Raw genomic sequence first — 27,535 nt, forward strand, 5'->3', positions numbered from 1 at the left:
ATAGGCTTCTTTGAACAGAAGGGTTTTCAGGGATCGGTTAAAGATGGATAGATTAGGGGACAGTCGGACAGATTGGGGTAGGGAATTCCAAAGGATAGGAGAAGCTCTGGAGAAATCCTGGATGTGAGCATGGGAGGAGGTGACAAGGGAGCTAGAGAGCAGGAGGTCTTGGGATGACCGAAGAGAGCGGCTTGGTTGGTATTTTGGGACTAGGTTAGAGATGTAGCTGGGGGCAGAGTTATGGACGGCTTTGTACATTCTACCTTAGTCTCCTAGGTGTTATACTCATGTATTTTTCTAGTGTGGCTACCTCCCACCATGCCCTTATTTGCTTGTCCATGGTGTATTTTAGTTGTTTGAAACTACTCCCCACGCTCATACTGTCATTGTCTTCTGATTGATCAAAAATCTGTTCAACTAATGTTTCTATTTGCCATATAAAAATATCCATAGCTGCAGAGGATTATGTTTTGTAGGAATCCTTAGAGTGTTATTAATACATTTGTTTTCTCTGCTTAGAAACCACCCTCTACACTTATATCCACCAGCTGAACACCAACCTATAATCCACAAAGGTGAATAGTGATGCAATAAAGAAAAAAAAAAGGGTGCTGCACTCTCTTAAAATAAATCCTTACAAAGTGACTAAAAAACTCCTACTATACCATAAAGTGCATGATACAACACATCCAAAATAATGTGCAAATACTTTCAAACACATTGGGGCTTATTTACTAAAGCTGCAGAGTACAAACTCATGCTCACTTCTGCATAGAAACCAATCAGCTTCCAGGTTTTATTGCCAAAGCTAAATTGAACAAGCTGAGCTTAGAAGCCGATTGGCTCCCATGCGGAGCTGCACCAGATTCTGAGTGCCCCAGTTTTAGTAAATCTTCCCCTATCTTGTTATGGTAATATGCATCACTGCACATTAGATGCATTGGTGCAAAGCTGTGTCATTCATTTTGAATGGCACCCCAATGCACCTTGTTATGGACGTGGATTGCAATGCAGAGCACTTACATGCACTGCTGTGCAGGGGCAAAATATTTTGCATGCATGATACTTCTATTCCTCGCTTAAAATGCTCAGTTTTACAATGCTATGAGGGAGGGGCATCGCACACACCTTAGTGGACATGCACAGTTGGGATTTCTGTCAGCTGAGCTCTCCACCAACATGTTTTCATGGACATACTGGGGTTGATTTACTAAAACTGGGGAGTGCAAAATCTGGTTCAGCTCTGCATAGAAACCAATCAGCTTCTAACTTCAGCTTGTTCAATTAAAGTGGCTGTAAAGGCTGAAGGTTTTTTTTTTATCTTAATGCATTCAATGCATTAAGATAAAAAGCCTTCTTTGTGCAGCAGCCCCTCTCATACTTACCTGAGCTCCCTCTCGATCCAGCGATGTCCACGAGTCCCTTGGCCGTCCGGGACTCTCCCTCCTGATTGGCTGAGACAAAGCAGCGGCGCCATTAGCTCCCGCTGCTATCAAAGTCAGTAAGTCAATGAGGAGAGAGAGGAGGCGGGACAGAACCGTGGCTCCGTGTCTGAATTGATACACAGAGCTGCGGCTCGGCTGCCCCCATAGCAAGCTGCTTGCAGTGGGGGGCACTCGCCAGGAGGGAGGGACTAGGAGCGCCGACAGGGAAGCCGAGAAGAGGAGGATCTGGGCTGCTCTGTGCAAAACCACTGCACAGAGCAAGTATAACATTTTTTGTTTTTTCTATAAAAATAACAGAGACTTTAGTATCACTTTAAGCTTTGATAATAAAACCTGGATGCTGATTGGTTTCTATTCAGAGCTGCACCAGATTTTGCACTCTTCAGTTTTAGTAAATCAACCCCATTGTGTTCTCAGCAATATGGGGGCAAATGTCCCTGTCGACAGAAAAATGTCAACAGTGCTCATCTACATTATTAATAAGGATGCTTGCAAGCCTCTATTTTACCTCCCAATACGTTTGTTTTTGTCTGTCAATTGGCTACAAATAAAGATGTAGCAAATTTCTCCTTTGTATTTTTTTTTTTAGAGATAATAGTTTCTTTTACAAGAGGCTTCCTATGTGTTCCATGGGAGGGGTACAATGTAAAAGTCATCTAATAAGGTTATGTACCCAAATCCATAACTTCTGTACCTTGGGGCACATCCATTGGGGAAACAGAATTGATGATTTATGATTCCTTTAGGGGTTATGTACCAGCACAGAAGGACCTTATACAGGTGCATCTTATAAAATTAGAATATCATCAAAAAGTTAATTTATTTCGGTAATTCAATTCAAAAAGTGAAACTCATATCATATAGATGCGTTACACACAGAGTGATATATTTCAAGCATTTCTTTCTTTTAATTGTAATGATTATGGCTTACAGGTAGTAAAAACCCCAAATTCAGTATCTCAAAAAATTTTAATAGTACATAAGACCAATAAAAAAGGATTTTTAATACAAAAATGTTGGCTTACTGAAAAGTATGTCCATGTACAGTATAGTATGCACTCAATACTTGGTTGGGGCTCCGTTTGCATGAATTACTGCATCAATGCGGCATGGAGGAGATCACCCTGTGGCACTGCTGAGGTGTTATGGAAGCCCAGGTTGCTTTGATAGCGGCCTTCAGCTCATCTGCATTGTTGGGTCTGGTGTCTCTCATCTTCCTCTTGACAGGACCCCACAAATTTTCTATGGGGTTTAGGTCAGGCGAGTTTGCTGGCCAATCAAACACAGTGATACCATGAGCATTAAACAAAGTATTGGTACTTTTGGCAGTGTGGGCAGGTGGCAAGTCCTGCTGGAAAATGGCTCCCCAAATCATCATGATTATGGCTGTAAGCCATAATCATCAAAATTAAAAGAAATAAATGCTTGAAATATATCACCCTGTGTGTAACGCATCTATATAAAATATATGAGTTTCACTTTCTGAAGATATTCTAATTTTATGAGATGCACCTGTATGTCTTCGAGAGCTATAGTGTTGGTGGAGCTCTTGGTGACATTTGACCAAACCTCATTCTAGTTTGCACTGTACAATGTGCTACCTAAATTTCTACTTTTGTCATATACAATTTGTAAATATAAGGACCCAATACAGGAAAAAGATGAGGCCTGTAGATTGTGGGTTGGTGAGACATCAATCTGCAAAATTTGTTAAAAATTCAGCTGTGAAGATCTTCCAAATGTTTTCCGACTTCTGTATGTTGATATTTTTAGAGGCCCAGTACCTAAAAGCGTGAGATTTCCCAATGTTTCACACCGTAGAGCAAAGGCATGTCTCTGATTTCTGGGTGATATGAGGGATGGAGTCAGAGAGTTAGATCAGGTTATAGAGAAGAATTGGGGAGATTTTCTTTTTAATAGCTGTGAGTTTATTAATGCACTCAACACATGTCCGAGGAAAGGGGTTTTGCTTGGCTCCAAAAAGTTGCATTATGCTGGGATCTCAAAAATTGAACCATATATGTGGATCTATAGGTTTAGAATTATGAACAAGATCCCAGATGTGCAAGCAACATATTTCACTTATATTCCATGGGATATCAGTTGATGGTTGTGAAAGCACCCTAATCGACAAGGTCTATTCAATATGTTGGGTGATGATAATATGGTTGATCAGTTCTTGACACCCTGAGAGCTCTGATACACACACAACTACTTTGAGCAGGAAAATGAAATGCTTCCCTTTCCCCCCACCTCGATTGTCTTTCTATTGGTTACCTTGCCCTACTACTGAAGTAGGAGTATGTAAACCCTAACAATGACCCATGTTCATGTGCTCCTTTTTGGGTTGGTAAATACATCACTGTCAGCATTTTGCTATATGTTTGCTAGATGTAAAGAGATACATGGTACCTATGGCAGAAATATATGCTGGTTCTTTACAATCTGACATTTCCAAAAGTGTCATACTCATAGTAATTTACCAGTTCCAGGTCTGCTTCTAACCACATCTGCCATCACAGCCCTGATGAAGGGGGAGGGAGCTCCCCCGCAATGCGTTGGCTTTTTCTATCACCTGTGAACTTCAATAAATGTCTTTAATATAACCACAAGTGTGACAAACTATTATACTGAGTGCGCCTCTACACTCATCCAAGATTACCCTACAGAGCGCTTTTCCATCACTTTCAGAGAGGCAGCAGCCTGAGACTTGAGCAAGTCTCCCTGACATCACATCTGTATCAGTCACAAACCCACCTGAAGTATAGTACAACCCAGATCATACAAAGTGGTAAAAGCCAAGGACTTTTAAAGGAACATATAAATGCAAGGAGTGACTGACTGCTGGAAGTGTGTGAAGGAAACAATATTTTGGTAAAGACTTCCTACCCAGCTGACCTCTGATAATTTTTGGTTGCCCATCCTGCAGACAGACACGCAGAATGGTTTTACAATAGGATGCGGAAAAGCCCACAACCCTCTTTGCTCTGCTTGAAACATAGATGACTCCATGTACACCTCCTTTATCTTCTAATTGATGTGTGCATCTAATTGGATTATGGATGACTATTGAGGGATTTCTAACACTTTTTCTGTACACCTTATCTTATGAGAACCTCCTACCCTAAACACATGGGATGGAGAAGCGACGCACTCTTGCAGGATTCCAGTGAATCTATGGTTTTAATACAATGAGCATTATGGGTTTCATCATGCTGATCTTTCCCATGTATCCTGAGGAAGATCCATCAAAACGTGTTGAGTCTACATGAGGCATGTATTCGAACGAAACAAATACTTGAACCCTATTTTAAATTTTTTTATTGTCTGGTTTGTGTTTTGTCTTTGCCAGGAACCACAAACCAGACAGAGACAGAAAGTGCAGTTTAAGTGGGGTTCCACCCAAAAAAACAAAAATACCTGAAAAATTCTAAAAAAAAAAAAACAAAAAAAATTTGGATATTTTTTTTTTTAACTTACCTCTAAATGCCTGTTGTTAGGGGGTCCCTCGTAGTCTGCCTCTTCCTTTGCCTGGGCTGGTGACATCACTTCCCCCTCGGCACAGGAAGGGCTCGGCTCTGCTCCCTCCCTCCTGTCAATCATCTGGGACCCATTACAGGTCCCAGGTGATTGAGCGGCCAATCACGGCGCCGCTCGCGCATGCGCAGTGGGTGCCAGGCTGTGAAGCCACAGCCCGGCGCCCACGGTTGAAATGCCGGCGCCGACGAGCAGAGGGGGGGGGGGGAGCGGGGCTTAGATCCCCCGCATCGCTGGACCCAGGGACAGGTAAGTGTCCAATTAAAAGTCAGCAGCTGCAGTATTTGTAGCTGCTGACTTTTAATTTTTTTTTTTTTTTTAATGGAGCCCCTGGGTGGAACTCCTCTTTAAAGTGTTACTAAAGAAACAACAGTAACAGCGACTTCAGAATGTGACCGCAAAAGCGATGTGAAATCGCATATAGTCACCTGAACACACATATAATATAATATTGAAAAACTGGAGTGTAAGTGAATTTTACAGGCAAACATAAAACAGTTGGGTGTGCAAATCCCAAGGCAACTATTTAAATGATGTGAAATCGCATATACTCAAATAAACCTATATATGAACAAAAGAATATTATGTAGTATATCACAGAAGATTCCAAATACTATAAATGATAATGTGATTAAAGTAAAAATATGTAGGCGATCAAATATCACATAAAATCGCATGAACTCACAAATGTGAAAAAACGTGAGAAATGTGTTTGCAACACTGATTCAAAAGGGTGCGTGCACCTTGGGGTATATAAGAAAGCTTCTCTAGAACATAAAAACAATAAGAATGTATACCCAGATGTGACCTGAAAATAGTATAAATATATTCTCAAATGCAATGTAATATAGTGCCTATAATCCGAGATATACAGTTCCAAAAATTGGAATTGCACAATGAAGGTAAACTACACACAAATAGGGTATAGGGTTTCTGGCATGGAATGGCACCAATCAGTCCACAAAAATGCTCTGTGTTAGCACACGAAGACTTGCGGTGCATACGGAAAGTATTCACAGCGCTTCACTTTTTCCACATTTTGTTATTTTACAGCCTTATTCCAAAATGGAATAGATTCATTATTTTCCTCAAAAATCTACAAACAATACCCCATAATGACAACTTGAAAGAAGTTTCTTTGAAATCTTTTCAAATTTATTAAAAAAAAAAAAAAAAATTTACATAATAAGTATTCACAGCCTGTGCCATGACACTCAAAACTGAGCTCAGATCCTATTTCCACTGATCGTCCTTGAGATGTTTCTACAACTTGATTGGAGTCCACCTGTGGTAAAGTCAATTGAGTGGACATGATTTGGAAAAGCACACACCTGTCTATTAGAGATGGGCAAAGGCGTGTTTGGATCCTAGTCCCACCCCACCTGCCCCATCTGGCCAGGAAGCCGACACTGCACGCCACTAATCACAGGCAGTGAGACATTTCCCGGTCTGTTCAGGCGCAGACAGGGAAATGTCTCAATGCCTGTGATTAGCAGTGTGCAGCGTCTGCTTCCTGGTGTGATCGGGCAGGTGGGTTGGGACTAGGATCCCGAACACGCCTGAGCACATCTCTAATGTCTATATTAGGTCCCACAATTAACCATGTATGTCAGAGCGCAAATCAAGCCATGCAGTCCAAGGAAATGCATTTAGACCTCTGAGACAGGATTGTATTAAATCACAGATCTGGGGAAGGGTACAGAAAAATTTCTGCAGCATTGAAGGTCCCAATAAGCACAGTGGCCTCCATCATCCGTAAATGTAAGAAGTTTGGAACCACCAGGACTCTTCCTAGAGTGGGCTGCCTGGCCAATCGGGGGAGAAGGGCCTTAGTCAGAGAGGTGACCAAGAACCCAATAGTCACTCTGACAGAGCTCCAGCGTTTCTCTGTGGAGAGAGGAGAACCTTCCAGAAGAACAACCATCTCTGCAGCACTCCACTAATCAGGCCTGTATGGTAGAGTGGCCAGATGGAAGCCACTCCTCAGTAAAAGGCACATGAAAGCCTGCCTGGAGTTTGCCAAAAGGCACCTGGAGGACTCTCAGACCATGAGAAACAAAATTCTCTAGTCTGATGAAACGAAGATTGAACTCTTTGGCCTGAATGGCAAACGTCATGTCTAGAGGAAACCAGGCACCACTCATTTGGCAAATACCATCCCTACAGTGAAGCATGGTAGTGGCAACATCATGCTGTGGGGATGTTTTCCAGCAGCAGTAACTGGGTGACTAGTCAGGGTAGTCAGGATTGAGGGAAAGATGAATGTAGCAATGTACAGGGACATCCTTGATGAAAACCTGCTCTGGACCTCAGACTGGGGTGAAGGTTCATCTAGCAACAGGACAACTACCCTAAGCACAGCCAAGATAACAAAGGAATGGCTATGGAACAACTCTGTGAATGTCCTTGAGTGGCCCAGCCAGAGCTCAGACTTGAATCCGACTGAACATTTCTGGAGAGATCTGAAGATGGCTGTGCACCAACGCTCCCCATCCATCCTGATGGAGCTTGAAAGGTCCTGCAAAGAAGAATGGGAGAAACTGCCCAAAAATAGGTGGGCCAAGCTTGTAGTATCATACTCAAAAAGACTTGAGGCTGTAATTGGTGCCAAAGGTGCTTCAACAAAGTATTGAGCAAAGGCTGTGACTACTTATGTACATAAGATTTTATAATTTGTTTTTCATTTTTAATAAATTTGCAAAGATTTCAAACAAATTTTTTTCACGTTATTATGGGGTATTGTTTGTGGAATTTTGAGGAAAATAATGACTGTATGAGCAGAGTGCATTTTTTAGTTTTGGTGGGTTCTTTATACGGATAAAACAGATGAATGTGTATGCATTGTACATATGTACTACAGTACTTTTTTAAAATTATTTTATCCTGACATATGGCTACAAGAGCTTTTGTCAGCATACACAAATATATACAATATGAGTAAACCTATAACTGACATATGACTTTTGTGTAGACTGACCCTTCAAACCAGCTTGTGCTCATGTTATCCAATAAAATTCTTTAATCATAGTCATACCACAATATGTCTGAAAACTTGATTTAATTTTAGTCATTCATTCGGTTATGAGATTTACCAAAAGATGAGTCTGGCTTAACCACAACTAAAGCAGACTGAAAGCTGAGAATGTAAAGTTCCAAAAAAGTATCTTTGAGTCACTCATGAGATGTCGGTACTGAAACCAAACTACCGGAAAGCAATATCTGCAGTCATGTCCAGGAAAACCTCAATGAAAATCCCAATTCCAGAATGTCCTTAAAATAGCTTTACACATCAGGAGTAAAAACACCAGGGTAAGCCTTTGAAAACCCTACTTTGCTTTATTAAATGCCAGTTTTAAAACCGGACACAGTGTTTACCTAACATGATTATCCACCTTCAAACAGGGTCATATTTTTCAACAGGGGAAAGCAGCCTAATACAGGCCTATCGATTGCAAAATTACTACCAACAGGACTGGCCGGTTTAAAACAGGATGTAGGACTGCCAAGCCTTGCTTGTTACCAGACTTTGAAGTACTTAATCGGGCTGGAGATAGCATATCAAGTTTCTGTTTAAACACGGATTGAGGATGCCCGGGATAAAGCTGAAGACAGGAGAGCAATCAATACAGAGCACAGTGTTATGCTTTAGTGATAATGCATTGTATTGATTGTCTCTATTTTTAAAAGTCATTGCTAAGAAGGAAGTTAAATGATGCAGTTCAAGGTGAGTGGATTATACAAAAAAAAAAAAAAGATAGTTGTTTAAATATCAATTTTAGTTCACATAGAGGGGACTAGAAAAAGGTTTTAGGGCCCGTTCACACCAGTAGCTGCGCTAATGTGCAGTAGAATAACAGCCGTGCCAATGCTTTTCCTTTATGCGAACATGTTGAATGAAGAAAATTTCATTAAGTTCATTAAAGTGGTTGTAAACCCCATTCATGAAATTTGACCTAAGCACATATACCTGTAGTGTTTACTTATCTCTCTCTAAAGCTCTAAGCGTCTTTTCTCTCTGGCGCTCTGTTCCTCTGTTATCAGCATGTGTCGCTTCTGAGAAGCTCTCCGACACAGGAGATAACAGCAGCTGAAATTTGTGTCGGGGAGGGAGCTTATAGATAGATAAGCAGAGAGCTTGTCGATTCACAATACAGCTCTGCAAGTTCCGGCATTCCTCTGCCTATGTGGAGGGGGGTGCCTTTCCTCCAATCAGCTCTCACACAGTGTATGCTCCAACTCCGCACCCACTGCTGAAAGAGGAAGAAAGATTTTTAACATGATCTGCACTTTCCAAAGGGTGTAGGAAGGGGAAGACAGCAGATATGCAAGTAAAACTTATGTAGGAGGATTTGTTTCATCTCTGTGTATCAACTGAAGCTGTTCACTTCACTGGGTGTAGGAGAGGGTTTACAACCACTTTAAGTTCTACTGGCGGCAGCGTGGTGTGATGTAGTACTTTCTGTCGCACCATACTGAGAAAAAAAAAGTATGGCATGCCACACATACCATCAACTAGCCTGTTGGAAACTAGGCATTTTGCTTTGCCTTGGCGGCCAGCGCAGTCCCACTAACTCCTGGTGTGAACAGGACCTTATTTAGGGTTTGAACAATGCACTAACTGCAATGTATAGACCTAGTTAAATGGGTAAAAATGTATATGATGACTGTTTCCCTTGCCACAGGGTTTGCAATTTGGTTCCTGTGAATTTCATATCTCTGCCATACAGTATAGCCAGAAGACTGGCCCTACTTTTCTCCACTTCACTTTGGTTACTTACCACATGCCCCTTCCCCTGACTTCTCTGTCAAGATCAATGGTACAACCATCAACCCACCCCCCGCATGCCAAGGTGCTAGGTGTAATCCTGAACTCTTCCTTCGGCCCCGCGTCCAATGTCCAAACTTGGCACCTCAACATCTAAATACGCCCCTTCCTAACCAATAACACCACAAAGGTCCTAATTCACTCCCAGGTTATCTCTCAAATCGACTACTGCAACTCCCTCCTCATTGGATTACCTTTACATTGGCTATCCCCCCCTTCAGTTCATCATGAATGCTGATTCCAGACTCATCCACCTTACCAACCTTTCAGTGTCGGCCAATCCCTCCACTGGCTTCAGCTCACCCAACAAATTAAATTCAAAATACCAACAATAACTTATAAAGCCATCCATCCCCCCCCACCACATCACTAACCTAGTCTTAAAATACCAACCAAATCCTTCTCTTCATTCCTCCCAAGACCTCCTCCTCTGTTCTTGTCACATCCAGGACTTTTCCCAAACCTCTCCCATCATCTGGAATTCCCTACCCCAATCTGTCAGATTAACTCCTAATCTAACCACTTTTGGGCAATCCCTGAAAACTTCTCTCCAACCTGCCTCCACCTAAAAACTGTACTTTTATTTTTTTCCATCAGTTATTACCTTGTGTATCACCCTCCCCTTTTTGATTGTAAGCTCTTATGACCAGGGCCCTCTGATTCCTCCTGTATTGAATGGTATTGTAACTGTACTGTTTGCCCTCACGTTGTAAAGCTCTGCGCAAATTGTTGGTGCTATATAAATCCTGTATAATAATAATAATAATAATAACACTCAACCTCCGTCTGCTGAATGAACAATAAAGCAACAGAGCTCCAGCATTGCATGGAGTTTATAGTAAGCATTTGTTGACTTTCTTTTGAGAAAAGGGGTCACATATTCTCTTTTGAGTTTTTAGAGTCTAACTAATCACTGTGTGTATTCACGTGTGGATTATAAATGGGAGGAGATGATCACTTCTTGGCATAGTGAAGAATTTGGACCTTTTGGGACTTATTTCTTTGAGAGACTTTTTAAGCACTTTTTTTTTTTTTTTTTTTTACTATATTCATAATAGATTATATGCATTGGTGGCAGAATTAAGATTTTTTTTGTATTTCATAAGTTAGGAATTGCTTCACGTTGTATGTTAAAGTAGAACTTTACCCATAACAACGTGATAATAAATAATGTTCTTTAGCAAGGAACATACATGCCACATTAATATTTATGCTACTAAAATTAGTCTGTGCTGTAAATTGCCTTTTTTTTGCCACGTCAGCTAGAGAGTTTTCCCCGGGAAATACATTTTTCAATTATTTAAAATTCAAAATTTTTTCCCATCTTATCATCACATCATAGTGGCTATAAGTTCACTTGATAGGCCAAATCATCTTGTTACAGAAAGAAAAAATAAGTGTTTACTCAACAGTTTACAAATACTTCCCTCCTGGTATACCCCCCCTCACCCCCTCCCCCGAGACCGTACCCCATCCATCTCTCCACGTTCCTCTCCTCTGGCCTCCCATTTTCTCTTCCTATCTGCCCCCACTTTAGATTTACCTCTATATCCTACACTGGAGCGAAGACCCCTGATTCTGGGCTAAGTGGTCCACATCTCGACCACTTTTGAGGATTCTTTAAATTTTTCCCATTCTTTCCATTTTATTTCATAGGCCCCCATTTTTGTCCCTTCACTAAACCTTAAATACTCTAGGCACTGTATCTCGTTGATTTTATTAAACCATTCCCACATCGTTGGTCTCTCCTTCTTTTGCCAATACTTAGGGATTAAACTCTTGGCCGCGTCAATAAGGTGTGGCAAGAGTGTTCTGAGATATGTTTTAGTGGGCATATCACTCAAGTGAAATAAGAATATCCAAGGGTCGTTGGGAACATCAAGATTTGTGATCTCTTTGATATACTTTTTTACTTCGCCCCAGAACATTCTCACTTCCGGACATAGCCACCAAATGTGGGCCATCGTCCCTAATTCTGAACAGCCCCTCCAGCAGAACTGCGGCTTATCCCTTTGGATTGTATGTACCCGGCCCGGGGTCAGGTACATTCTAGTCAGGCAAATTGTAAATTGCCTTTAGCGTTGCTCCTGTTTCTTCTTGCTGGAGGCTGCCATTTTGTTGAAGCCCAGAGCCCCTGAACAGCAGTAAATCATAAAGCAGAACTAAACACATCGATTTAATGGTTTCAAAAAACAGCTCCATTCCTGGAATGCCGGGATTGTCAACTGTCACATTTGCTTGGGTCTTCAATCAAACCAATCTTCTAATACACTAGTAGCAGTGTTTATTTGAAAAGTGATCTGTGATGTATCACGTTTCAGAGGATGGTTCAAGAGGTAATGCAGGCCATTTTTTTCCCTGAATGGTATTTTTGCATTGTGGGATTGTGCTGCACCTGTGAGCCGAATGTTTGTGTCATGGTTGCTTCGCAGTACTATTCATTTACATGGGAGAGATGACAGGTGGTGACACCTGCCAAACAAGGCATGTCAAGTTACAAAGCACTGTGGCTGAGGCAATGTGTACTCAATCGATTATTGTCTGCTTGTAGGTGGTCAGTAAAAATACAGATCAACCTCCTGTTTTTATTGCCTCCTGGCTGCCCATGTGAAAGAAGCCTAACAGAAGGGAGGTGTTTGGTAGTCCCCAGAGAGAACTGGGAACAATATAAAGTGCAGCAGAGGCAGATAGCACACAAAATTATCAGCTCTCTGGATTTCTGGCAAGTATGTTTTTTACATATCAAAAAGATATAACAAAACGTTATTAATGGTATATTTATTGCTTAACAGATCGAAGGGAGCAAATAAGAGAAGTTCATTGTAGGAGTCTGCATACACTTTAATCACGATAGCCAGGCAACTAACATTTGTAGTAAGAAAAGTAATAATTTACTATATATTTCTCTCATGAAAGATTTACTTTAATTTAAAGAGAAACTTCACTTTTGTTAAGAAAAAGAAAAAAACCCCATCTGGGTGATCTATGGATTTTAACACACTTTGTTGCAGATTCCTAACCATTTCTGCTCTTTATCCTGTCTTGTGCAGAACTAATCCTGAATGGGAGTGGCTAATTTATTACAAGCAGCTGATGCACTTTCAGGGTTCTGATGAGAAAATTTGCAGTGTCTGCATCTCTATAGAAGTGATTAACTCTTAGGTAGTATCTCACCAAAAATTACATTTTTGTTGCAGATGACGACTAAAAACCTGACATGTATCTTAGTGCAGAGTTTTACACAGACACATTAAATTATATTTCTGGGGGCCGTCTGTACACTCTGATAAAATCATGTGACAAGTGACGCAACACGTAAGGGCAGAGACAGATGACGTCATCACTTAGACTCGAAAAAGTGCTGATACTGTGCCCCCTGGGATTGTAGGAGTATTATCACGTGCAATTTTATTTCATTGAGTAATTTTCTTTTTAATAAACATGGGATTATTTAATTTACTACACAATGGAGAGCACCTCTTGAATGGAGTATATAGCTGGCCTGAACATGAGAGTGAGTGAGTGTACCAAGCGTACCAGAGAAAAACGAACTGGCCTTTTAAAGGGATACTAATCCTGAAGAACTGGAGAAAGAACGGAATGTCCTTGCACCTATATCTATACCCCTGAGGCTGTGGGGAACGCGCTGGTGACCAATATTAGCGTATAGGCCCTATTTTAAGGGGAGGGCACATCTGAAACACTGTGGTGGACACGTTCATTTGATTGAAGTGCTGCACTGGAACTTCTAAATGGAAGAAGTGGAGACTTTTGCTTTTTGAATACAGCTACTATGGACTATTTCTAATATATTTATGGGACTTTGTTGCACACGTGGATAAACACTTTTTTAAACCACTTGTCTACAGGGCACTTTTACCCCCTTCCTGCCCAGGCCAATTTTCAGCTTTCAGCGCTGTCACACTTTGAATGATAATTGCTCGCTTATGCTACCCCGTACCCAAACTAAATTTTTATCATTTTTTTGAGACAGATAGAGCTTTCTTTTGGTGGTATTTAATCACCGCTGGGTTTTGTATTTTTTGCTAAACAAAAAAAGACTGCAAATTTTGAAAAAAAATTAAATAAAAAAGTTTTAGTTGGTTATAAAATTTGGTAAATAAGTAAATTTTCTTCTTCACTGATGTGCGCTGATGAGGCTGCACTGATGGACACCGACAGGCATCACTGATGGGCATTGAAAGGCAGTATTGATGGGGTTGCACTGATGATCAATGCCCTGATTATCATTGTAGATGTCCTGCATGAATTGCCGCTTACCGTCTCTCCTCAGGCGCTGTCGGTGTAAGGAGACCACAGAAAAGAGTGCCCCCCTTGAAATGGGACTTTAATAGACCACCAACTCTTAAGCTAAAAAATATATTTTAATAGTAGATATGTGTGTGTATGACATACAAAGGTACAAAAAATACATTCCATACAAAATCAGAACAAAAAAATATACAGATAATAATACTGAATGTAGAGTACATTCAGTATTATCTGTATATTTTTTTGTTCTGATTTTGTATGGGATGTATTTTTTGTACCTTTGTATGTCATAGACATCGCTACGTCTTTTTAAAGTATACTATTAAAATATATTTTTTATCTTAAGAGTTGGTGGTCTATTAAAGTCCCATTTCAAGGGGGGCACTCTTTTCTGTGGTCTACTATGTTAGGGATGGGACCACCACACTCTACATTTGTCATGATGGAAGCCCCCTTCTTGCTTACTTCGGTGTAAGGAGAGGACCGATGATAACCAGCAAACCCTGTTTACACTATGATCAGCTGTGATTGGACACAGCTGATCACATGGTAAAAGGCCCCTGTGACTGGCCCTTTACCCGGCTCTCCTGAAGGACATCAATAGATACCCTCCCGGAAATGTGTGACCATGCTGCAGCCGTCATTCGTCTATAGCACGGTCGAGGGGGGCGGTTAAGATGATACATGCTATTTTAGCACACGCATGGGAAATTGTCATTTAAATGTATACTGGATGTGTGCACCTAATATTACATTTTATATGTTTTGAGTGTTTGTATTGATGTTCATATATTGAAATATTTTTCTTATATAACCACTGGTATATGCTTTTTTTTTTTTTCTACGAAAGTGAAGTTACCCTTTAAACTTCACTCTCCACAGAGGTGGATTGCTTCTAAGGGCTGTCCTATTTCTATCCATCATTGTTCCATACATTTTAAATGCTGCAGCAAAAAAGGGTTAACATTAGACATCCGTGTGCGGTTATCCTGAGCACTGAAAGGTACGTTCCTGTAACCCGACTCGGGAGTAAACAGTATCATGTGTTACAGCTCTGCAATGTGATACCCCATTACATTCTGTTCCAATACCCCAAGATTAATGGCGGTGCAACATTAGCTCTTGCAAAACAAAACAAAAATCATTATATGCTGTTATGCAGTGTTAAATATGTATGAGCTATTAGTGCACAATTAAAAACACAGAAAAATAACATGACAATGAAAGTGAGAAAAACAAGTTTGGGTTATCGAGCCTGCAACACGGCATCTCATTTACAGATACGCCGACAGCTGCTCTGAACATGGAGATAAACACGAAATGGAACTCCCAATTGTAACATTTACAAATGCTGATAACTAAGTTGATGTGTGAAATTTGTATGGTTTCTCTGTGAACAGATAAGTGCACGTTAAGCACTTGCCAAGCAGCTCACGCCGATAAACGTTGGTAGAAGGGCACGTACAGGCATATTAACGTACCTGTACGTTGCCCTTTAGGAAGCGGTTTGCGGGCTCGCGAGCTCTGTGAGTGTGATTGCGGGTCTGTGGGGATACCCGCGATCGTCTCACGGAGAAGAACGGGGAAATGCTGATGTAAACAAGCATTTCCCCGTTCTGCTTAGTGACAGGACACTGATCACAGCTCCCTGTAATCAGGAGCGGTGATCAGTGTCATGTCACACGTAGCCCCTCCCCCCCCACAGTTAGAATCACTCCCTAGGACACACTTAACCCCTTCACTGCCCCCTAGTGGTTAACCCCCTTCACTGCCAGTCACATTTATACAGTAATCAATGCATTTTTAATCGCACTGATCGCTGTATAAATGTGAATGGTCCCAAAATAGCGATAAAAGTGTCAGATCTGTCCGCCATAATGTCGCAGTCATGATAAAAATCGCAGATCGCCACCATTACTAATAAAAAAAAAAAAATTATTAATAAAAATGCCATAAAACTATCCCCCATTTTGTACATGCTATAACTTTTGCGCAAACCAATCAATAAACACTTATTGCGATTTTTTTTTAATCAAAAATATGTAGAAGAATACGTATCGGTCTAAACTGAGGGAAAAAAAGTGTTTGTTTATATATTTTTTGGGGATATTTATTATAGCAAAAAGTAAAACAATGCGTTTTTTTCAAAATAGTCAAAAATTTTTTTGTTTATAGCGCAAATAAAAACCACAGAGGTGATCAAATACCACCAAAAGAAAGCTCTATTTGTGGGGAAAAAAGGACGTTGATTTTGTTTGGGAGCCACGTTGCACGACTGCGCAACTGTCAGTTAAAGCGACACAGTGCCGAATCGCAAAAAGTGCTCTGGTCTTTTGCCAGCCAAATGGTCCGGGGCTGAAGTCCCCTTTCACACTTATACGACTTCTCCCACAATTTTGTACTGCAAAATCGTATGACAAGTCATTCTCCATGATTTTCAATGACTAGCATTCATGTTGGCAAGACTTTAAGTCGTGCCGACTTCACAGTAGTCCTTGCACTACTTTTGTCCAACTTCCATGCGAGTTAATGTTTTTAGACCTCAATGTTAAACCCTCAAGTAGCATGCAAATCGTACCTGAATAATATAGACACAATTTCAGTACGACTTTGTAAGCACAAGCCTCACACCATGTATGTTTTCATTTGTTAATGCCAAAGTTGTGGCAAAGTCGTACAAAGTAGTACTGCTCCCAAATCGCCGCAAAATCACGGCCACAAAATCGCAGTAAAATCGCATGACTTTGAAGTCGCACAAGTGTGAAAGGGGCCTTAGTGGTTATAAACCCTTTTCTGTGAGTTTTACCTATAGGTAAGCCTAGAATATGGCTTACCTATAGGTAGTGGAAATATCTCCTAAATGTGCACCGTTTAGGAGATATTTCACTTGTAGTCCGCCGATGTCATCAGCGCATGCGCTGTGAAGAAACGGACCGCCGAGCTGTTTCCTCCCCCAGTGTGTGCCGTTACTGACGGCTCTCGCGGGAGTGACGTCACGTGGCTCTGGCCAGTCACAGAGCCGGAGTCCCCGGCCCCCGGAAGGAAGAGGGGCGAAGATGGACGCAGCCTGCAAAGGGGACAGCGCGGCCTTCGTTTGCAGGTGTCACATAATGGGCTAGTATGTGATGCATACTAGCCCATTATGCTTTTAATTTGCAGGCTTTGCAGGGAGCAAAAGAGGAAGTAAAACCCATCAGGATTTACTTCCTCTTTAAACTATAACTAAAGGCAAGCTTTTTTTTTTTTAGTTTTGGATACAATATAGAGGTATGAGAACACTTGTAAGGTTTTTATTGCTGTCTATGGCCCCCATTATCATTGAGAGTGCAAGTGAAAGAAAATCCCCAATTTTGGGTTTTCACCAGAACAGGAATAGAGGGGAAATCTTCCAACATTAGTTCTGGAGGAATTTCTTCTCACTTTTTATTTTGGATATGGGACAGGAAATGAGATACAAAAGACAAAAAAAAAAATTATAAGGCCTCATGCACACTGGATGTTTTTGGCTTCAGGCATTTTTTTTTCATGCACACATAGGCTGTTATCAGCATTTTTTGGCAGGGGTTGAACTAGTGAGTATAAAGAGGAGTTTTTCAGCTGTAAAACTAATACGACTCTGAAAAAAAAAAAAAACACACTGAAAAACGTGGCTATTCGCCGTTTATGAGCGTTTTTGAGCCATAAGCTTTTGTGGGAGTATAGTTTTGCTAAAAAAAAACTAAACACATGATAGAAAACGCTGAAAAATGCTACTGCAAAAACTCATTTTACAGTTTTCAACAGCTAACACTACTGGCATCCAGTGCGCATGAGGCCTAAGGGTTCTAACCCCCCGTTACTCTAGCTCAAATGAAAAAAAAGATTTGTAGAGCTGAAGCAAGACCCTACATAAGAAGTTATCTATACGTTGTACACATGCAACATCTGTGCAACATTTACAAGCTGTGCTCTGAGGAAGGGGGGACTTACCCCTCGAAACGCGTCAGCTGGCAGTGATCCCCGTGGCCTTCTCCGTGATCCCTGGTGAATTGCTCATCTCTGACTGAATGCTGCTATCTGATGACCATTTATTGCTAAAACGTTACTAATGTTTTGTAAGTAGGTTCTTTTTATCTTTTTTAATAAATTTATATCCAAAAGATAATGCACTAGGTTGGTGCGCCCTTTCTTTTCTTTCTTTTATCTTGAACATTTACAAGCATCCCATTCACAAGAACCCCACTGGCCACCACCACTGCTCAGGGCCGACATGTAAATATCAACAATGTGTAGCTGTACAGCAACTGGATGTGACGTCACATGCTGCAGCAGATGTGATAACCTGGAAGTGACGGTGGAGTGGTCCGGTATCGGCTCATACCTGCACTAGTGGCTTTGACAGAGGGAGTTATTTTTACTGGATGCAAAACAAAACCAAAGAAATTCCCGGCTTAACTTCTTAACTCAACTTCTTCAGTGGGCGGTCTGCTTTCAGATAAAAGTGGTCTCAGTGGCAGATACACCGCAAGATCACTTTTATCGGTGGCAGGAGAGGGCCCCCCCGCGCTGCACTCTGGTGCCCTCCGCAGCTTACCGGAGACGCCGGCAGCGGCGGATGCGATCTAGTCCTTTTCCCTGCTTGGCTGGCTGTCGAGTGAGGGGAAGATGGCCCCCACCCGGCTCCATACCATTACAGGGCAGAAGCGATGTCAAAATGTCCCTTTCGCCCATAGCTCTTAACAACTTCCGGACCGGCTCATGCTGATATACGTCGGCACTTTGAAGAGGGGTATTGTTGTTATGGAAGCAGCTAGCTACCATAACCCGGGTAATCCTCTTCTTCAGTGAGCGGTCCGGTTTCTGATAAAAGTGGTCTCTGCGGCGGATTCACCGCAAGATTACTTTTATCTACGGCGGAAGAGGGGTCGGGTCCCTTTCCCCGACTTGTTCATTCCCCGACTTAGTTGGGGTAGGCGGAACAGTTTGGTGGGGGTGGGTCAGCCATGCCTCTTGACCTCTGAGGACACACCTGCTGACCTTTGGAGGAGGTCCCTATTCCAATCTCTGAGTCCTAACTTTGTTCTTCAAGGGGAAACCCCAACCCTAACCCTACCCCCCTAACCCTAACAGGCTGCTCTGTGCAAAACCAATTGCATGGAGGAGGCAAGTATAACATGTTTGCCATTTTTAAACAAAAAAAAAACAAAAAAAAAAACAAGGAGTTGTAAAGGCAGAAGGTTTTTTTTATCTTAATGCATTCTATGCATTGTGTGCCTCCTAGGTGTAAATTCCCATTGTTAAGTGAGTTAATTGAGACACCTATGGTTTCTGTCCGTTGGCTAATTTGGCTAACTCTTGGAGGATCCTACATGGTGGGATTAGCCATATGTCAACTCTACTAACTTATATAACCATTGCATGATGTTTTGGGTAAATATTTGATTTTATTGTACATGTGGTGACTGACCTACTTTTGATGTGTATAAAAACCTGCATTTCTGTTCAATAAATAGTCATTCCTTTGGTTCTTATCCCAACATCTAATTTGTGTACGATGCTTGGGATAAAAGGGCTGGTATTAGCTCTTGGTCTGCCGAAAGGGTTTGGAAGGCAGGAGGCACTGTTTGGCGGAAGCACCTAGGCTGGGTGCCAGGCATCCCGTCACAGTTGCTATGTTGTATGTTCAGACTTGGGATAAATACATGTCTGATCCAGTGGGTTTGGCTTGGCAGGAATGTTGAATGTGGATTTTGTTGCTTTTTTGCCTTGTTTGGGTACAGTAGTGTGGGATGTTGGTGCACATGATCCAGTAAGACTTGACCTACCTTGCTGCTATGCTGTATGACTCAGGATGAATACAAGTCTGATCCAGTGGGTTTGGCTTGGCAGAAACGTTGAGTGCAGATTTTGCTGTTTTTTTGCCTTGTTTGAGAGCAGTCTTGTGGGATGTTGGTGCACACGGTCCAGAAAGATTGGAGTTCTCATCTGCTGTTCGGTCCCTATGAAAGAAAAACAATCCTTTAGACATACCACCATTCTGATGTGAGTTTTCATCATATGACTATTATGAAAGGACGAAAGGTGAGGGCTCAGTAGATGAGGTGGAATAGGAAGGGTAGGGGCTGAGTCAGTTCCCAGTGGTTAATGCTGGTTTTGGTACTGTTTGTATTAGGGTTGTCCCGATACCGATACTAGTATCGGTATCGGCACCGATACCGAGCATTTGCCCAAGTACTTGTATGCTCCCAATGCTTCCCCCGATACCTAGAAGACAGCTGTGATCGGCGCGTGGGGGAGTTACAAGATTCTCCCCCAGCGGCTTTAAGCTGCTTTAGTGACATACCGTGGTGATCGCTCACCGCTGACTGTCACTGCATCCTCCTTTCCTCTGTCCCCCTCCGCTGTCCCCCTCCTTTCCTCTCTCCTTCTCTGTGCCTCTCCGCTGTCCCCTCCGTTCCCCTCTCCTTCTCTGTCCCCTCCGTTCCCCTCTCCTTCTCTGTCCCCTCCGTTCCCCTCTCCTTCTCTGTCCCCTCCGTTCCCCTCTCCTTCTCTGTCCCCTCCGTTCCCCTCTCCTTCTCTGTCCCCTCCGTTCTCCCCCTCCGTTCCCCTCTCCTTCTGTCCCCCTCCGTTCTCCCCCTCCGTTGTGCCGTCCTCCTCCTCTATCTTTGTGTATGGATAGAGTCAGCTGACTCTGTCCATTCACATAACTGAAACATTGTAACCTCCTGTGATTACGATGTGTCATTTTATGAATGGAGAGGAGCCGCTGTCTTCTCTCCATTCATTCTCAGTGCAGCTGAGGCTGCAGAGAAAGGGACTGGGGAATCTCTATCCTCTGTCTCTTTCTCTGTCTCAAGGGGGAGATATCAGAGGTCTGTTAAGACCCCTGATATCTCACCAAAGCCCCCCAACAGGGCTGATTAAAAAAAAACAAACAAAAAAAAAAAAAAAACATATATTGCAATAAAGAATAAAAAAAAAATTATTCTAAAAAATAAAAATTGTAAATAAAAAAAAAACACACACACACACAACGTTCACCCCCCCCCCCCCTCAAAAAAAAAAATAAATAAATGTCACGTGACATTAAAAAAAAAAGTATCGGTAATCGGCGAGTACTTGAAAAAAAGTATCGGTACTTGTACTCGGTCCTAAAAAAGTGGTATCGGGACAACCCTAGTTTGTATACATCAGAATCTTTAAACAGAAGCCAGCTGGTTCAAGTTTTAACATAGGAAGACATGGTTTCTCTGCTTACATGTACCAATTCATCCATCTCCTCTACCTGATCAATTTTGCGAAACCAACCTGAGATCTCTGGTGCCTTGGTAGAGATCCATAAGCTGGGGAAGAGAGTTTTGGCAGCGTTCAACAAATGTACAGTAAAACCTCGGATTGCTAGTAACGCGGTTTATGAACGTTTCGCGATCAAGCTGGTTTTTTTTAAATCCTGACTCGGTTTCCGAGCGTTGTCTAGCAAGACGAGCAGGATTCAAGCCTCTGGGGTGTGCAGTACCACATGTAGCCAGAGGTGCGGGGGTGCCGATGATGCTCTGAGACACTCGGAGACGCTCAGAAACACTCCGTTCCCGAGTGTCTCCGGTGCGCCCCCCCCCCACCTCTGGCTACATGCAGTACTGCATACAATAGCAGTGACACTGGAACAAATTATCGGAGTTTCCCTTGATTCCTATGAGAAAGTTGCTTTGATATACGAGTGCTTTGGATTACAAGCATGCTTTTGGGATGGATTATGCTCGTAATCCGAGGCACTACTGTATAAGCAGGGAAAAAATTAGGCTGGATTAATGAGAGTGTCATATCCAGAGATTTTCTCTATCAGAAGGTGGATGTGTGTCCAGTAATGGCAAATTTTAGAGCAGGGCCTTCCTACATGTAACTAAAGTGCGCCTCTCTGAGGGACATCTCCAACATCTATCTTATAGTGGGGAAAATAATTATTTGATCCCCTGCAGAATTTGTAAGTTTGCCCACTTACAAAGAAATGAAGGGTATATAATTTTTATCATAGGGGTATTTGAAAGGATAGAGTCAGAACATCAACCAAAAATCCAGAAAAAACAGATACAAATATTATAAGTTGAATTGCAGTTCAGTAAAATACGTATTTGATCAGCAAGAGAAATTATAACTTAGTACTTAGTGCAGAAACCCTGGTTGGCAAGCACAGAAGTAAGACGTTTTTTGTAGATGGTTAACAGATTTGTACACATCTCAGGAGGGATTTTGGTCCACTCTTCTTTACAGATCTTCTCTAAATCCTTAAGGTTTCTTGGTTGTTGCTTGGCAACTTAAAGTCTCAGCTCCCTCCATAAATTTTCCATAGGATTAAGGTCTGGAGACTGGCTAGGCCACTCCATGACCTTAATGTGCTTCTTCTTGAGTCACTCCTTTGTTGCCTTGGCGGTGTTTTGGGTCATTGCCATGCTGGAAAACCTATCCACAAACCATCTTCTGTGTTCTGGCTGAGGGAAGAAGGTTTTCATCCAAGATTTTACAATACATGGCCCCATCCATTGGCCAATCAATGGGGCAAAGTCAGCCTGTACCTTTAGCAGCGAAACAGCCCCAAAGCATAATGTTTTCACCTTTGTGCTTGTATGTAGGGATAGTGTTCTTAGGGTCATATTTAGCATTTTTCTTCCTCCAAACACAGCAAGTCAGTTAATGCCAAAGATCTCAATTTTGGTTTCATCTGACCACAGCACTTTCTCCCAATCCTTCTCTGAATCATTTTATATGTTCATTGGCAAACTTCAGATGGGCCTGTGTATGTGCCTTCTTGAGGAGGGGGACCTTGCGGGCACTGCAAAATTTCAATCCATGGCAGCGTATTGTGTTACCAATAGTTTGTTTGATGGCTGTGGTTCCAACTGCCTTGAGATCATTCACAAGCTCCTCCTGTGTACTTCTGGGCTGATACCTCACTTTTCCCATAATCATCCTAATCCCATGGAGGCGAAATCCTACATGGAGCTCCAGACAGAGGGCGATTGATGGTTATTTTGTATTTCATCCATTTGTGAATAATTGCTCCAACAGTTATCTCCTTCTCACCAAGTTTCTTGCTGATGCTCTTGCAGCCCATTCCAGCCTTGTGCAGGTCTACAATCTTGTCCCTGATGTCCTTTGAAAGCTCATTGGTCTTGCCCATGATTGTGAGGTTTGAATAGAAGAGATTCTGTGGACAGGTGTCTTTTATACACATAAGGAGTTGTCGTTAGGAGCACCTTCTTAAATTGACAGGACTAATCTGTGTACCACATGAGCACATACTGTAGCCAGTCTATAGGAGCCAGAATTATTGTTGGTTGGTAGGAGATCAAATACTTATTTTATTCACTGAACTGCAACTCAAATTATAACATTTGCATCGTGTGTTTTTTCTGGATTTTGGGTTAATATTCTTTATCTTTTAAAATACTCCTATGATAAAAAATATATACCCTTCATTTTTTTGTAAGTGGGCAAACATACAAAATCTACAGGCAATCAAATAATTATTTGCCCCACTGTATATAGGAAAGTGTGCCTTTAATAATTGAGCTTCAGTAGAGAAAATCATGGAAATACCATCTGAATGTATGACATTTTTATAAAGACATGAAGCAATTACTTTCTGGTTTTGCCTTTCTGTATTTCAGATGATTGGAGATAAGGGGTCTCTGCAGAACAGATCTCATACCTGTGTTTATACTTCTTACATCTAATGTATAGCAGCATGTGTTTCGTGAACAGTAAAGGACTGTAATATATACACAATAAAACTGGCCTCTTTTCGGATTCGTACAGCACAATACATAAAACCTGCTTTAGAACAGCAGGATATTCTGTAAAGCCTACACTCAATGTATTTGGAAAAATCTGGTTCAGCCAATGCCCTTAACAGCCTCTAAAAATATTACATGTAATATAGATGACATATTTCACACACTGATGTGGCCCTGTACATTATTGTGTAAGTGATATACTACTTTTATTGTGGTAATAATGGGTAGAAATATATTCTATATTAAATCTAAGGTTGATGCCAGGGCTGGGCAAATGTCAAGAACCAGGTAGCCAATGCCTGTAATAATTACTGCAGACCCTAAATATTAGGGGGAAACTCTTCTGATGTCAAAGGTTGTACAGAATCTCACAAAAGTGATTAGACCCCTCACATTTTTGTAAATATTGTATTATCTTTTCATGTGACAACACTGAAGAAATCATCATTATTATAGGATAGCTCTTCACAGTATAACATTTATTCACAGACTCCCTCAGAGCCTCACCCGGCATTATCACTTACACCACATGGAGAACCTAACTTCCTGGGGATCTTGTGTTTGGGCCCCTGCCCCGTGCGTGGTCTAGTCTCCTCAGCCCCCGTGACAGACGACTTACCCTAGCGGATCCCCCTAATTGCAGCATTACATACTCCTTGCTTTCCAGGCCCATGTAAGTAACCAGATCACAACCTTTTCTATTCTCCTTCCCTTGATGCTGGGGTTCTTACCAGAACTCACCAGTATCTGTTTATCTATATCTCTTACAGACCAACAGATGCATCTTCTCCTGATGAAGTGCGTTTACATGAAACGCGTTGACAGAATGCAAACTGTATTAGTCTATCATCATTGCATATAATCATTATCCTTGTTACAATTGTTATTTTCCGACACAGAGTACATACTCCTTCATTGGCAACTGGAATGTGCTGCTATTTTGTTTTTAAGTTTATAATTGTATGAACTGTTTAGAATATTATGTAATTTTACAATTTATTGTATGTATTTATGAACTGAACTTCACTCTAATTCACATAATTGGTGGTTTCAATGTATTTCATATTGTGTTCGATCTTATACCCTCTGTGTGACAATAAACTCATTGGCCTACAACGTATTTATTATCCTTTCTATTCGCCACCTGCCTCATATAAAGTCCCAATTCCCCTTTAAATTTCATTAACACTGAAGAAATGATGCTTTGCTTCAATGTAAAGTAGTGAGTGTACAGCTTGTATAACGGTGTACATTTGCTGTCCCCTTAAAATAACTCAACCCACAGCCATTATTGTCTAAACCACTGGCAACAAAAGTGAGTACACCCCTAAGTGAATATGTCCAAATTGGGCCCAAAGTGTCAATATTTTGTGTGGCCACCATTATTTTACAGCACTGCCTTAACCCTCTTGGGCATGGAGTTCACCAGAGCTTCACAGGTTGCCACTGGAGTCCTCTTCCACTCCTCCATGATGACATCACGGAGCTAGTGGATGTTAGAGACCTTGCGCTCCTCCACTTTCAGTTTGAGGATGCCCCACAGATGCTCAATATGGTTTAGGTTTGGAAACATGCTTGGCCAGTCTATCACCTTTACCCTCAGTTTCTTTAGCAAGGCAGTGGTCACCTTGGAGGTGTTTTTGGGGTAGTTATGTTGGAATACTGCCCTGCGGCCAAGTCTCTGAAGGGAGAGGATCATGCTCTGCTTCAGTATGTCACAGTACATGTTGGCATTTATGGTTCCCTCAATGAACTGTAGCTCCCCAGTGCCAGCAGCACTCATGCAGCCTCAGACCATGACACTCCCACCACCATCCTCGACTGTAGGCAAGACACACTTGTCTTTGTACTCCTCACCTGGTTGCCACCACACACGCATGACACCATCTTAACCAAATAAGTTTATCTTGGCCTCATCAGACCACAGGACATGGTTCCAGTAATCCATGTCCTTAGTCTGCTTGTCTTCAGCAAACTGTTTGCGGGCTTTCTTGTGCATCATCTTTAGAAGAGGCTTCCTTCTGGGACGACAGCCATACAGACCAATTTGATGCAGTGTGCAGGCTGACCCCCCATCCCTTCAACCTCTGCAGCAATGCTGTCAGCACTCATACGTCTATTTCCCATAGACAACCTCTGGATATGACACTGATCCTGTGTACTCAACTTCTTTAGTCGACCATGACGAGGCCTTTTCTGAGTGGAACCTGTCCTGTTAAACCGCTGTATGGTCTTGGCCACCGTGCTGCAGCTCAGTTTCAGGGTCTTGGCAATCTTCTTTTAGCCTAGGCCATCTTTATGTAGAGCAACAATTCTTTATTTCAGATCCTCAGAAAGTTCTTTGTTATGAGGTGCCATGGTGAACTTCCAGTGACCAGTATGAGAGAGTGAAAGCGATAACACCAAATTTAACACACCTGCTCCCCATTCACACCTGAGACCTTATAACACTAACGAGTCACATGACACCAGGGAGGGAAAATGGTTAATAGGGAAGTTGGTGGCAGAGAGGGGGACAGAACTCCTCCACCAGATCCTGCACTTCTCCGTGCAGCCTTGGGGAGGCTCATCTCTGTGCCCCCCCACCTCTGTCTCTGCAGTCAGCAGCAGAGAGGACAGAACTACTCCTACAGATCCAGCGCCCCCTCGTCTCCACCTCTCAGCATTTAGAAGACTCCAGCAGCTGACTACAGTGCTCCTCTGGTCCTTCACCAGACTCAGCACTTTCCAGCTACGCCCCAGTGTATGTAAAGGGGGGGGGGGGTGCTCTAGAAATCTAGTCTCACTGACACAACTTTGAGGGTAACCATAATGCTGATGTGGCCCACAATGAAAATGAGTTCGACACCCCTGAACTAGGGTTGCAAAAAGGCTCATCCTTATTTTTTTCTTTAGCAGCATTGAAAAAAATAATATCACTAGAAGTTCAAAATCTTTGTTAAATTCCCTAGGGCAGTGGTTCTCAACCTCAGTCCCCGAGAACCCTCAACAGGCCATGTTTTCAGGTTTTCCTTTACTTTGCACAGCTGCTTTAAATCAATACATGGTATTGATAAGAGCTATTTTAGCTAAGGGAAGTTCAAAAAACATGGCCCATTGGGGGTACTTGAGGACTGAGGTTGAGAACCACTGCTCTAGGGGACCCAGCACATATAGCACTTGGCCCCTAGGGGACCCAGCACACATGGTCCTTTTAACACTGCTGGAAGGTGTTCAAACCCAGTCCCTTCACACACTTTAGCTGCTCTCTATTTATAAAAGGTCTATTCTTCTCTCTCCACTCAATCAATTCTTTGCAGGTCTTCGGCTCAGAGATCTCTCCTCGTGCAACTTCACAGCTTCCTTGCCTTCCACTAGCTTTCATGTTTTCTACACAGCACAGGTCTTTGGACACAGCCCCGGTCTTTGGACACAGCCCCTTCACACACGTTAGCTGCTCTCCATTTATGAAAGGTCCATTAGTCTCTCTCCATTCAGTCACATTGTCTGTACCGAGTTCAAACCAGGAATATGTCTTTATAGTCAAGAGGCTTGTATCATTTTGCAGATGTCTCCTTCTCTAAGTTCAGCGGGAGTAGATCTAAATCATTTCGTTATATTCGCCCGCTTTGGTACCGAGGGGGTTTTAGTATCCTGGCTGCCCTTAGGCGTGAGCAGTTCACCGAGTTCTTCTGCCACTCTAGGCT

General features: G+C 42.1%; 1 protein-coding gene across 1 annotated transcript in view; it reads right to left on the reverse strand.

The window, feature by feature from the left end:
* The window catches only part of LOC141140930 (S1 RNA-binding domain-containing protein 1-like), a 296,826-nt gene that overhangs the window by 19,347 nt on the left and 249,944 nt on the right, over positions 1-27,535 (reverse strand). Inside the window, exon 20 of the mRNA XM_073628483.1 lies at positions 19,884-20,057. Coding sequence (XP_073484584.1) covers positions 19,884-20,057 — 174 coding nt within the window. The remainder of the gene's footprint in view (positions 1-19,883; positions 20,058-27,535) is intronic.

The sequence above is a fragment of the Aquarana catesbeiana genome, linkage group LG04 (assembly GCF_042186555.1).
Source record: "Aquarana catesbeiana isolate 2022-GZ linkage group LG04, ASM4218655v1, whole genome shotgun sequence".
In the NCBI taxonomy this organism is placed as follows: Eukaryota; Metazoa; Chordata; class Amphibia; order Anura; family Ranidae; genus Aquarana; species Aquarana catesbeiana.